At 46.0% G+C, this 13498-nt stretch overlaps 1 protein-coding gene across 1 annotated transcript in view; it reads right to left on the bottom strand.

Annotated features, from left to right (window-relative positions):
- Nucleotides 1–693, bottom strand: part of RASAL3 (RAS protein activator like 3) — a 38855-nt gene extending 38162 nt beyond the window's left edge. Inside the window, exon 1 of the mRNA XM_033173610.1 lies at nucleotides 574–693. Coding sequence (XP_033029501.1) covers nucleotides 574–639 — 66 coding nt within the window. The 5' untranslated portion in view covers nucleotides 640–693. The remainder of the gene's footprint in view (nucleotides 1–573) is intronic.
- Nucleotides 694–13498: the final 12805 nt, after the last annotated feature.

Raw genomic sequence — 13498 nt, 5'->3', positions numbered from 1 at the left:
ATAACAGCGCAAAGAGGATTCTTAGACAATTGAACAGGTAAGACCCTGGAGCAAGGGCCAAATTAAATGTGACTGCAAGAGTTGTGATTGGATCTTCTGAGTTTTGTTTTCAAAAGATCAAAGTGAAGGAGCCCAAATTAGGTCAGGGTCATGACACATGGGGAGGTGAGCTAAACCCTCTCACCTTGTGCCATTGACCCATTCTGCGTGTGTCTTTTATTTATTCGAAACGTTACTATGTTTTGGTGTGATCTATGGTTGACTGACTGATATTTATATGCAACATTCTGTCAATAATTTCAAATTGGTTCATAAACATTAAAAACAAGTTCAATAATGAGAAACAATATAAACAAAACATACAGCAGAGTGCAAACAATAGTTCTAACATTTCAAAACTCCCTTCCTCCTCTTTCTGCGGTTCCTTGCATTTATCATTTTCTGCATATTCTAAATTAACTTACTAACTTATTCTTCTTTTATACTAAGCCAGGTTTTATTGCCTGTGAACTTTCTAAAGCACATGAATCTGACCTTTAGAGAGTTTATAATCAAGCAAAAATTTTAACTTACCAAACACGGGGTCTTTTTCCTATGCCGGGAGAAGAGGGAATCTCTGGAACTCACTTTGAAGGGCATATTTTAAAGGTCTAACAGCCTATATTTCCACTGTTTGCTGCATGTTTTGTGACTGCACGGGTGTTTCTCCCACCAAAGAGTACTTGCCCCAAACTTGGATCTTGGCATCCAGGAATTCTCTGTTTATAACTTATTTTTTCCTTGCACCAATATGGGCAACATCGGCATCTCTGATTGGTAAGCAGTATGAAGCCTCTGGATTTGCCAAGTCTGGCTTCGACACGAGGAGCCTGGCCTTCCACCTGCTCAGACAACACAGCAGCAGCACCTGGCCTTCAGGCTTCCTCCTCGTCCTTTCCCACACTCTCCAGCACTGCATTTGAGTACTGCAGGACCAGCCCTACCACAATGGCACACGCCTAAGTTACACCCCGTTTGGATTACTGCAACATGCCTTTGGAAAGTGCTCAGAAACTTCAACTGGCTCAAAGAGCTGCAGCCAGATTGGTGCCTGGCGATGGTTATAGGAAGCAGACAACTCCCTTGTTGCAAGAGCTCCATAGGCTACCGGTCTGTGTCCAGGCACAATTCAAAGTGTCGGTTATGACCTATTGCAAGGACGTTCAGTGGCCAACGTAGAACTTCTAAACTAAGTTCTTTATTGTGCAAGCTATATACAGTGGAGCAAAAGTTCAAACGTCCATCTCATCCCTCCGCAGAGTCCAGGAATGAACCCTTCCAGTTCTTTGTCCAGCAAAAGAGGCGCGGGATTCTGAACCCCCGCCTCCCCCTTCCACGTCCTTCCTGCCTGCGACCTCGGAGCGTGGGAACCTGACCCCGTTCCCCGCTATCCCCTCGGCGTTTGGGCTCTGCGATCCTTTCAGAGCCCCTGCACCGCCTTCCTGCCTCTAACTCCCCCTCCCCACTGGAGGAATGGTCGCTTCCGGCGGAGGAGGGGGAAGACGAACTGGTGAACAGCGGAGGAGGGTCCCTGTACTCCAAACGATCCCAGGACGCTACCTGCCTTGGTGAGGGGGGTTTCCTGACACCTATGAAGCCCTGCATGGCTTAGTCCAGCCTCTCTGAAATACCATATTCCCGTATCTGAACCTGCCTTGGTTCTGAGATTTCGAGAAAGGGTCTTCATGGTGGCTGCTCACATGCAACTTTGGAACTCCCTCCCTAGCTTGATAGTTTCTCTCCTTGTTGTCCCTTTGCCGACAAGGGCTCTTGGGAACAGACTGCTTTTAATGAAAGAGCTGGTTTTACTGTTATTATTTGTATGGTTTTAATAGATTTTTAAATATAGATAAATTCTGTCCATGCTTAATTTTTTTAAAAAACAACAACAATTGCTTATTTCCTATGTTATTAGCTCTTATTTTTATCTGTAAGCTGCCTTGAGTCCCTGCAAATATCCAATAATAAATATCTAATAATAATAATAATAATAATCCATAGTGAGCTGTAACCAAAGTTTGTTCTTGGCTAACCACTCATGGTTTGTTTGGGGGAAACAAACTATAAGCCCAAGTTCAGACATAACACCAAGCCAAACCATGGTTTACCTTCACGCAGCGCAGCAATAGGGGAGGAGCCAAGCACTTTCACCCCATAAACCACAGTTTAAAACATAGGTGAACTAACGTGGCTGTTGCGATCCACATGGAAATAACATAGTGCCCTGAAAATCTGTCCCAAGTTAACACTCAAAACCAGCGGTGGAAAAACAGGAAAACAAACTCATAGACGTGTTAAGAGAGGCATTCAAATAAGTAAAACAGAGGACCCAAGTAAGGAGAGGAGGGAAGTCAAGTATAAAGGGAATGCGAACGAACCAATTTTTGTTTTTGTTTTCTTTAGTATTATTCATAAATACATGTTTAGCCATAGGAGAACTGAGATGTTATAACGTGATTCTATGAATGTAACTTAAAAGAAACCAATAAAGATGATTTGCAAAAAAAAGAAGAAGAAAGAAAAATGAGTGAAATGTATAAAACTACTGAAATGTATAAACTTGAAAAGTGTAAATAAAATTGGGAGGAGGAGGATTTCATATCTCAAAGCCTGCCTGAAAGCCACATCCTCTGGTCTGGAAACATTCTTTCTAACACAAAGGCAGGGGTGGCAATCCTCATAACTCTTTGAGAAGGCAAGGGCTCTCTGTAGATGTTCAGATGCACTCTGCTACTGAACGGACCACCCCCTGCAGTAGGTCGGAGGAGCCCTCGTCCAGATTAAGCCCTGCCAATCAGCAAGTGATGGAGAGTGCTGCATCAGACAGGATACCTGAGCTGATCTCAGGGGCCATTGACAGCAGCTGGAAAGAGCAGGGCCTGCCAGTTTTCACCGCAGCCATCAAACGCAGACAGCAGACTCATAATCGTACTGCCCCCGCCCCCATGCAGCACAAGCAACTCGAGAAAGCCAGACTTACATTTGAGGAGGACAAAGGCCTGTAATTGGAAGCAGACTTAACTCAGAGCTTCAAGCTGTTCCCCACACCAGACTGATATGAAAAGGTGTTCAATTCAGAATCAAAAATATGTGTTGAGTCCTCTTCCCCAACACACACACACGCACACACACCTGAATGCACTGCATGATTTACCTAAATTGTTGTGGTTTCTCAAAATAGCTGCGCTACTGTTTCCTCTGACAGCGCTGTGGCGCTGACATTAAAGTAAAAGCTCATTATTTTCAGTGTGGCTCCCGGGGCAAAGGTTCAGCCGCTCCTTTTTCGCCCTTCAGCAGCAGCGCTGAGTGCCGGGCTGGCTGCAGAAAGTTTTCGACCAGCATTTCCTTTTCGCCTGTAGACTTGGCCCAGAAAATGTGCCGAGTTCGGATTGCAGCAGCTCGGCTGTTCACCAAAACACTGTCACCGGTGTGATATGCTGAAGAATTGCACTGGCTGCCAGTCAACTACCAAGCTAAGTTCAAGGTGTGAAAAACTATGTGCAGCTTGGGGTCAGGATACCTAAAAAAAAAAATCTCACCCCTTTTATATTCAACTGATCTCTCTGCAGGCCTCTATCATCCCATCAGGAGGTTCAGTTCCATTTACTATCATACCCTCCAAGTGTCACGATTTTCCAGGACAGTCCTGGAATTATGAAAGTCACCCCAGCTTCTGATTTGGCCCCCAAATGTCCCGATTTTCCCTGCCGTTGCCACCGTGCTTGGGGAAGAGGGTGAGCCGGCGGTTGTCTCCAGCAGCGGCTGCAGTTGCAAAGGACACCCCGTTGCCAGCCTCCTCCCTTGGGCAACTCATCACGGCTGCCCAAAAACAGGTGAGGAGGAGGGGAGGCTGCCACTGCTGAGGTCCAGCCCTGTGCGATGCACCAGCAGAGGGCAGGAAGAAAGGGGGAACGGAGCAGAGCAAAAGGGGTCTTGATTCAAAATAAAAATGTTTTCTGTGTCCCTGTCTAATCCTGCCCCTTTCTGATATTTATTTCCTGGTGTGTGTTTTTCACACTGTTGACTCAAGCTTAACATGAGTCAGCAGTGTGATCAGGGGTGGAGGAAGGGGGTGCGGTGGGGGGCAGACCGCCCTGGGTGTCTTTGCTGAGGGGGGTGACACAGTGCTGTCAAGTATCCCGTTTTCCCCGGGATTCTCCCTTATTTTAAGCAGTTTCCCGCTGCTCTCCCTTATTTTTTATTTCCCTTAAATTTCCCGTTTTTAATGGAAGCAGCTCCTCCTCTGCTGGCCAGGGACTGGGTGGAAAAACCTCGCCTACTTGGAGAGAAAAGCCTCAGCCCTCAAAGCAAGTGGGAGCCGTTTCCCGTGCTTACAGGGGGGTGTATTCCTCCCCCTGCATCAGCCCCTGTCCGTTGCCGCCAAGCCCCTCAGCCGGCCAATAGAGTTAGCTGGCGGGCGGAGCCTGGCTGCCTTTGAGCAGCTGCTGCTTCCTGTCCTGTTTTGATGGGATCAGACAAGAAGACAATGGGGCTCCATCGCGCGGAGCACATGGCTGCCCTCCTCTTTGCTGGCTGCCCTCTTTGCTCCGCTCCGAGCCCGAGCCCACTTGGAGTTTACATTGCTGCTCCGCCCACTTTTGCTTCTGGCTCCGCCCACCACTGACATGTGACTGTCCCCGGGATAGGTGAGGCTGCTGATCCCTTATTTTCAAATCCGAAAGTTGACAGCTATGGGGTGACATTTGCCATGCTGCCCGCCCACAATTCCCAAGCCTACCCTGAGCCGTTGGAGGAAGGGGGAGCTGCGCCGCTTTGCCAGCGGCCTTCCCCCCTTCCCCCTTCATTTTGACAGCTGAGGGAGGCTTGAGAGTTGCGGGCGGGCGGCGCACCAAATTTCCGCCATTGGCGGCTCACTCTGCCCCCAGCTGCAGGGCGCGCACACCGCTCCATGCACCTAAGTGGCTCTCCTGCGCCTGGTTGCGCACCCACTGCACACCGCCCCCCTCGGGAGCACGCTCAGCCTGGGCAACACAGGCATATGCCCCACTGCTGATTGTGATGCAGCAGTAGAATGCTTTTCAACTGAAAAACTTGGTGGCACTAATCCACCAGCTGAACCATGTGTGACAACAGAACTTTCAGAACCAATCTATAGAGCAGGTCTTTCCTCACTTACTTTGCTTGCTAAGACACAAACCCCTTCCGATGTACTACAGTGACCATATGGAAATCAAAAGTTTTTTAAGCTTGTCCCACTGATCTCTCCTCTCACTCCTTGCCCCGCCGATTCCACCTGTCTTTTCAGGAGGCAGGGGGCATGGCCGGATTGGAGCAGTTGGGAACAGACTCTACATTAAAAAATATTCTAATGTAAATGGTATTCCCACATGGAGGGAACTTTTCCTTGTCAGTCTACCAAATCTCAGATGGTTGTGGTATCACCTTAACCAGCTACGGGTAGGTAGCCGTGTTGGTCTGCCATAGTCAAAACAAAACAAAAAAATTAAAAATCCTTCCATTAGCACCTTAGAGACCAACTAAGTTTGTTCTTGGTATGAGCTTTCGTGTGCATGCACACTTCGTGTATCTGAAGAAGTGTGCATGCACACGAAAGCTCATACCAAGAACAAACTTAGTTGGTCTCTAAGGTGCTACTGGAAGGAATTTATTTATTTTTTATTTTGTTTTGACTATGGCAGACCAACACGGCTACCTACCTGTACCAAGAACAAACTTAGTTGGTCTCTAAGGTGCTACTGGAAGGAATTTTTTAATTGTTTTATTTTGTCTTAACCAGCTGTTAGGATTGCTTTTAAAACCAGATATCTCTGTCCAGGCATGCAGGAATCTGACAATGTTAGAAGACATTTCTGTTAACTTTTCAATTGTTTAAAGAGATAGCATTTTCAATTTATAGAGCTCCAATAGCTCCTGAATATGGCAGTCTTTTAAGTGCAAGAATGCCCTGGGCATTGGACCTAGAAATTCAAATACCTAATGAAAAACAGGCCACCTTGTGGTCTGACTTTGAAATCAGTTTCTGTCATAATCCGGGAGTCTTCATTAAAGTTATTGCACAGGTGGCATTATGTACCAGTAAGGCTATCCCAGATAGCTAAAAAAAATTACCCCCAATTGTTGGAGGAAATGTGTTGTTAAAGTTACTTATATTCATATGTGGTAGCACCTTGATAACATTAAAACTTTATAAAGCAATGTATTAAAAAAAAAAATTAACTTGGTATGTAACATGATGGTTAAATTGTCTCCTGCTCTGGTGCTGCTAGGAATTAAGACGCTTGATCACTCAAGGTTAGCCAAATAATGAGCTTCTAACATTTCTGTTAACATCTGCATGGATGCAGTTTACCCAGATCCTGGAAGAAAGGGGAGGATCTGAACACTGAACCTTGGTATGCTAGAGTATAGTCAGTAGTAGTGGCTGAGAAACTGACTTGTTAGGTCAGAGCAACTAGAGGCAAATACAATAAATTTTCCTTATTATTTTTTATTTTATTTTTAACATCACAATTATTTCTTTATTTATCATATTCAGGTTTTAACATATACATTGAGTCCATCAAATTCCAAATTCAAACTCAAAACAAAACAAAACAGCCCAGAACAAAACAATTCACTTTAAGATATCCTTTTTACCCTCTCCCTCCCTCCCTCCTCCCCTGCTTCCCCTCCCCCATGAGTGAGTGTATAACATCAATTTCAGTTTCTTCTATCGTATTCAGTTGCGTTCGTTTCCTGTAGGTTGTAATCCTCTGTCTGTCTATAATTGAATTATTTTCTTATCATCCATTTTTCCGTGCAATTCTCTCTACTCAGTCTATTATTAATTCATAATTTGGACAGTATTTCTCCATGTATTCTTTTAGTCCTTCCCATTCTTTGATTAAATCTACGACCTCTGATATTAGCTGTTATTTTGGACATTTCAACAAACTCTAGTAATTTCCCCCTCCATTCTGCTATTGTCGGTAAATTTTTCCCTTTCCAATTCTTGGCAATCAGCAATCTTGCTGCTGCTGTTGCGTATAATAATATATTTATTTTGTTTTTGGGGATATTCTTTGGTATTAATCCCACCAAAAATAAATCCGAATTTCCCCCCGAAATGCATTCTTAGAATTTTCTTTAGGTGTTCAAATATTTCATTCCAGAAGGACTTTATGGCAAACACAATAAATTTTCATTTTATGATACATGGCAAATGTTTACTAAATATATGAATTGTTTAGATCAGTGTTTCTCAACCTTGGGCCTCCAACTGTTTTTGGACTACAACTGCGATCATCCCTAGTTAGTAGGACCAGTGGTCAGGGGTGATGAAGGCCCAAGGTTGAGAAACAATGGTTTGGATCTCACAGAAGGAAACCACCAAATGAGACCTTTTGGAATAATTCAGTGAAACTATTATAATGATACAAGTCTGTACAAATACCAGGGCAAGTTTTAGTTGTTTGTTGTTGGGCAGTTGGTTGTTTCATTGTTGTTACTGTAATTTGGAAAATAAATGAAAATATTAATAAAACAAAAGAAAAAAATGCTAATATGTTTTAAAGAAACAGATACACTGGGAGTACAGTGGTGCCTATGGATCCGCACACCTCTGATTGCGTATCCTTCAGGATGTGAACGTGGCAAACCCGGAAGTATTTTTCCGGGTTTCGCATGATGCGCGCATGCACAGGAGCGCTCTATCGCGCGGCATGCATGCGCAGAAGCGGCACCTCCGGTTGCAAATTCCTCAGGATCTGACCGGGGCTCCGGAATGGATCCTGTGCACAACCGGAGGTACCAATGTATAGAAATGCTCTCTTCTATTGCGGGGGGTGGGTGGGGCTGCTCCCTTCTTATGCGGTGGCTGCTGTCCGTTTCTCTTGGTGGAGGACTGTGGTGGTGGGAGCTTCAAAACCTCAGGCTGGAGGCATCTTGTCAAGCTTCGCCCACAGCTGGACAGCAAGCAGCTGAATAGCAAGAAACATCCATGACTGAAAAAGCAAGGAAGTGGAGGATGAATGTGCCACAGCCACATACAGAGTAGTCTGGCTCCAAATCTGATCCTTGTGTGGCATAAGCCCCTGCCTCCTTTCAGAAAGGCTGGACGCCACCAGCTTATATACCTGTGGTGCCATTTCTGAAGTGCTGACAAAGTGGTAGAGCGCTTGTGGATCTGAAGAGACACAAGACGGTAGAAGAGTCTACACTAAGGTTACCAGACGTCCCTGTTTCCTGAGGATAGTCCCTGGATTTACACATCAGTCCCCATACAAAATCCATTGAAGTTGAAAAGTGTCTCCGGATTCACTGGAAAAAAATCTGGTAACCTTATTCTACACACCAGGGCTGGCCTGTGCAGTTTCCCACCTTTGAACGAGGAAACGTGGTTTTATGGTCTCCCCTTTTATCATTGGCCTCTTGCCATGCTGCTTGTAGGCCCTTTTGAGAACAGGCTGCCACTCTAGCAGGGTTCCTCGGGCCTGATCCAGTCGCTGCAGGGCTCATCTGGTGCTGTCCTCCAATTGTCTTCCTGAGCGAGGCCTATGAGCTGGGGAGAAGGACCCTCTCCCTCTTGTCCTGAGCCACCCACGACGAGGCAATGGCCTGCACAACGGTCTGGAGGGTCTCCAGTTGAGCAAGAGAAGCAGCCTTATTTGGGATCTTTAGAAACTCTCCAAGGTTGAGGAAGAGGTAGAAGAGGACAGTTGGGTTGTGCAGGAACCGCAGGTGAGAGGCCTCCATCATAAACAGCTGTGCACAAAGAAGGCAGAAAGGGGAGGAACGTCAGATAGACACCAAATCCCACCAGGGTTAGGAAACAACGCAGCTAAAGTAGGGGGTTTTGGGGGGTTGTTTTGTTTTTTTAAGAGGTGGGTTCTGCCTTTCAAGGAGAGATGGATCCTGCTCTCTTCCTGGACTGGGAGCAATGCCCAAAGCAGTGGCGCTGGGGGCGAGAAGCAGGTGGGGGGGCCAGCATGCGTTCTCGGGGCAGGGCACGCTGCCCGCAGGGGTGGGGCGCACGTTCTGGGGGTGGGGTGCGCCGCCCACAGGGGCGTGGTGCACATTCTGGGGGCGGGGTGTGCCGAGATGGAACCCTATTGGGATCCCGCTGCCCGGGGCACCCCGCCCCCTATGCCAGTGGCCCAAAGAGTCACCCTTGGTGGGCCTTGAGGAGCTGCTTTGTCCAGTCAGATCATTGGTCCACCTCCATGCTGACTGGAAGGGTCCTCAGGGCATCAGGCAGGAGTCTTTGCTTCCCAGCCCTATGTGCATGGGGTGTGCATGCCAAATTAGGCCTTTGACCCGGGGGAAATAAAACCTAGTTTCTCCCCTGCCTAAACATAAAATAAGATTCTAGTCCTCACAGTCCCAAAGGGCTGATTTAAATGAGAACACAGGAAGCTGTCTTCTACTGACTCAAACCACATTAGCACATCTATCTCCGTATGGTTTACACTGAATGGCAGAAGCAGCTCTCTAGAGAGATTCAGGCAAGGGGCATTCACAGCCCTGCCTGGAAATGCCATCAGGGATTTTGCATGCAAAAACACAGGCTCCACTACTGAGCAACCACCCTTTGCCAGCCTGGACAGCATTTTACTGATTGGGGGGTGGAGAGGTGGTAATTCTCATGCCATTTGGATGGAGACAAACCAAAAAAAACTCAGAAAAATAACCAGAACACTCCCTGGGAACTTGGAATTTATGAAGGTCAAAAAATCAAGGAGCATCTTTCAAAATTGTCCATGGGGTGGGAGAAAGAACAAGACTTCAGAATGTCTCCCCGCTTACCTTACTTTCTGTAGCAGCAGGGGAGGCAGAAGATCATTCTCTGGGCTTTCAACCGAGCCAAAGATAGTTGTCTGAAGGAGACAGATGTTTCCGATGCCAACTGATCCAAAAAAGACAGTTCTCTGAAGCAGACAGACATCCACGGTGTCAACTGATCTGAAGGAGACAGCTGAATGAGCTTTTAACTGATCTCAGGATTCTTTCAAACAACTCACCTGGTTTCCTGGGAAACAAAACATTCCACAGCCCATTGTGAAGTCAGATCTTGGCCAAGGCCTCACCCAATGGACTGTGGGCTCTCTCTCTCTCTCCATCTCAGGCCCATGTCAACACTTGGTATCTTCATCCGGCTTCCAAGGATCTTGCCTGCCCCTTAATTTACCCCTCTCCAGGAGGGCCAGGGCATCTGGATCTGGGCTTCCCTTATTGTTTTCCCTGAACACCCCCTGCCTTGCATTCCTATGGGAATCAAAGAGAATAAGGTGAGCCGTGACTGTGATCTAGTTTCCAACACCTCATGAAAACTCACTTGCCTGCCCAAGGTGTTGGCTGGCCGGCTGTTCCTCCTTTAGTCATTGTGTATTATCGGTTCCAGTGGTTTGAAAGTTCTTGCCTTTTCATTTTAGGGTGTGGGCTACACCTTCTCTCTCCACCTGGCTAACTCTCCACCTCTAGTTACAGGTGGGTAGCCGTGTTGGTCTGCCATAGTCAAAACAAAAATAAAAATAAAAAAAATCCTTCCAGTAGCACCTTAGAGACCAACTAAGTTCGTTCTTGGTATGAGCTTTCGTGTATCTGAAGAAGTGTCCATGCACACGAAAGCTCATACCAAGAACAAACTTAGTTGGTCTCTAAGGTGCTACTGGAAGGAATTTTTTATTTTTTATTTTGTTTTTGTTACCCAATGTTATGATGCTAAATCACCTTGTTTTATGTGTCTAACCTTCCAAACACTGCAGACGTTGCTGCTAGATTGCAACTGCCCTCCTCCCCCTACTCCATGACATCTGACATCCCGGATCTGCTGTCTAGAGCCGATAGTGTGGGAAGGTTTACTTTAGCAGAGTTAAACAATCCCCTTTATAAGTTTATGCAGCGATCAGCTTGTTGCCGATTCATCTGAGTTCTACTAATAAAGATGCCTTCCTGGTTAAAAAATCCCTTTGAATCCCTCTTAAAGAATACACACACGAATCTGATTCATGTTAATATAAAACTATTTTGCTCTCAGATTCATTCAGGTTTTCAGAAGTGTACCTGAAGGCAGGCTTAGGTTACATAACAAGCAAATAAACTATACCAGAGGGAAGTGGGTCCTGAGGTGACTGCAACTGAGCAGTTATTTTTCAAAACTACCTGCAACCGACAAACTGGTTGTCACAGCAACCAGTTAGAACATGGAGGCCGTTAGTCCTCTGTCAGAATGTTGCACTTGACTGCACCTTTACATCCCATAGATAGGAGTTGGGGATTGAGAAACTAATTCAAGATGCTGGAAATGCACCCTAGGGAGGGAGTACTTAAGGGTGCGGTTGTGTGAACCCTGCAGAGGTGGGGTGTGTATTTTAGGGCTGCGTGAAAAATGAGCTCCCAGAATTTCCTATTTGTGGGTGGTGAAATTGGGAGCAGGGGGAGCATTTTACTGGGGTTTTTTTTTGGGGGGGGTGGCAATTCTCCCAACATTTGGATAGAGACAAAAATGGGGGGAAAATCAGAAAATTAACCAGAACACTCCCTGGGAGCATGGAATTTATGAAGGTCAAAAAACCAAGGAGCATCTTTAAAAACTGGCCATGGGGTGGGGGGAAGAAGAAGGCTTCAGAATGTCTCCCCTCTTCCCCGCTTTCCTTACCTTCTGTGGCAGCAGGGGAGGCAGAAGACAATTCTCTGGGCTTTCAACTGAGCCAAAATTGTTGTCCGAAGGAGACAGATGTTTCCGATGCCAACTGATCAAAAAAAAGACAGCTCTTAAAGCAGAAAGGCATCTGTGGTGTCAACTGATCTGAAGGAGACAGCTGAATGAGCTTTTAACTGATCTCAGGATCCTTTCAAACAACTCACCAGGTTTCCTGGGAAGCAAAACATTCCACAGCCCATTGTGAAGTCAGATCTTGGCCAAGGCCTCACCCAATGGGCAGTGGACTCTTTCTCTGTCTCCATCTGACTCCTATGTCAACACTTGGTATCTTCATCCAATTTCCAAGCACCTGGCCTGCTCCTTAATTTACCCCTCTCCAGGAGGGCCAGGGCAGCTGGATCTGGGCTTCCCTGACCATTTCCTACCCCCAGCCTTGCATCCCTATGGATCTCCCACACGTCTGGTGGTGGGTAGAACTAACACAAGAGCCTTCCCCCATTAACTCCTGAAAAGAGAGATAGGAATGGAAGCAGCCTTTTGTATCATTGGCAGCATCCTGGGCAAGTTATTTCACTGGACTAGTCACCCATTTTTCTAAATATCCTATCGTTCTCCACACACACACACACACCCCAGCTCTGAGCAGCCCAAGTCTTTTAGGACATACCTTCCGCCTGGCTTCCTTGGATTGAAGGTTTCCTGGAGACTGGTGTCTTTTTCTATGATCTAAGGCTTATTTTACATGTACAGTATATTCAGGCTGAACAGAAGATGGAGGGGTTGCCAACATTAACACTCCAGCAGAGACCCCACTAGGGTTCATGGGGCATCACCCAAACCGTTAGTGTTTGGTTCTCGCAGAGGGCAAGTTAGGCCTTATTGTCTTTTCCAGAACCAGAACCAGAACTGCCTACTTTTCTCCCTGAAGCACGCAGACACTTCGATGGCATCATCTCCAGCCAGGGTCAAGGGAGGAAGTTGTGCCTTTTTTCTGCTCCCTTTCCTGAAGCATCTTTAGTGAATTAGTTTCTATAGCAACATTTTGGCCCAAGCTTACATCACAAAGCAGATACTTTCCTGGCAACTGTTGGCACAGACAGAGATTATGAACCTAACTGGGCTGATTGACTTCATCATCAGTTTGCAAATGTGACAGCCCTTGCAAGATCTACACAGCATTTTCAGCAGCCCAAAGAAGACAGCTTTTAATTTGGTATCTTTGCCCACCTTGTCAATCAGAAAGCTTTTGTTTTGCCAAGAAGTGGAACCCATTTCACTCAAAGATTAGACAACTGAACTATTTAGACAATTCAGTCACGTTTTACAAAAGTGGTATGCTGTTTATTTTAAAAAACACAGCTGCTAAACACCAGGACCTCAATAATGGTGAAAAGGTTCACATTTTCCCGCACAGCTCTTTCATTGTTGTGGGGTATTTTCTTCTGTGGGGTTTTTTCTGTGGTCCACCGTGGGAGAATATGCATGCTTATCACATAGGACGAGGGTGCCTTACTTTGTTTTGGACATGAAAGCAGTTGCAATGTTGATTTTCGTAATCTAGACAGAGACCCTGACCGTATTTTAGATTTAACTACATGGAGTGGCTTAGCAGTCAATCACTCTTCCCAGGGAACTCTGGGAGGGGGAAAGGGGTCTGCTAACAGCTCTCAGCTTCCTTAACAAACTATAGTTCCCAGAATTTATTTATTTATTTATTTTGAGGGGGGAGCCATTACTGTTTCATGTGATATGATACTGTTTTAAATGTCCAGTGCAGATTGGCCATAGAAACTAATATGAGAACAATTATTACAGCTGCCGCTATCTTGGTAGCTA

Source organism: Lacerta agilis, chromosome 16 (genome assembly GCF_009819535.1).
Source record: "Lacerta agilis isolate rLacAgi1 chromosome 16, rLacAgi1.pri, whole genome shotgun sequence".
Taxonomy (NCBI): domain Eukaryota; kingdom Metazoa; phylum Chordata; class Lepidosauria; order Squamata; family Lacertidae; genus Lacerta; species Lacerta agilis.
This window is presented reverse-complemented; position numbering and strand designations above follow the sequence as displayed.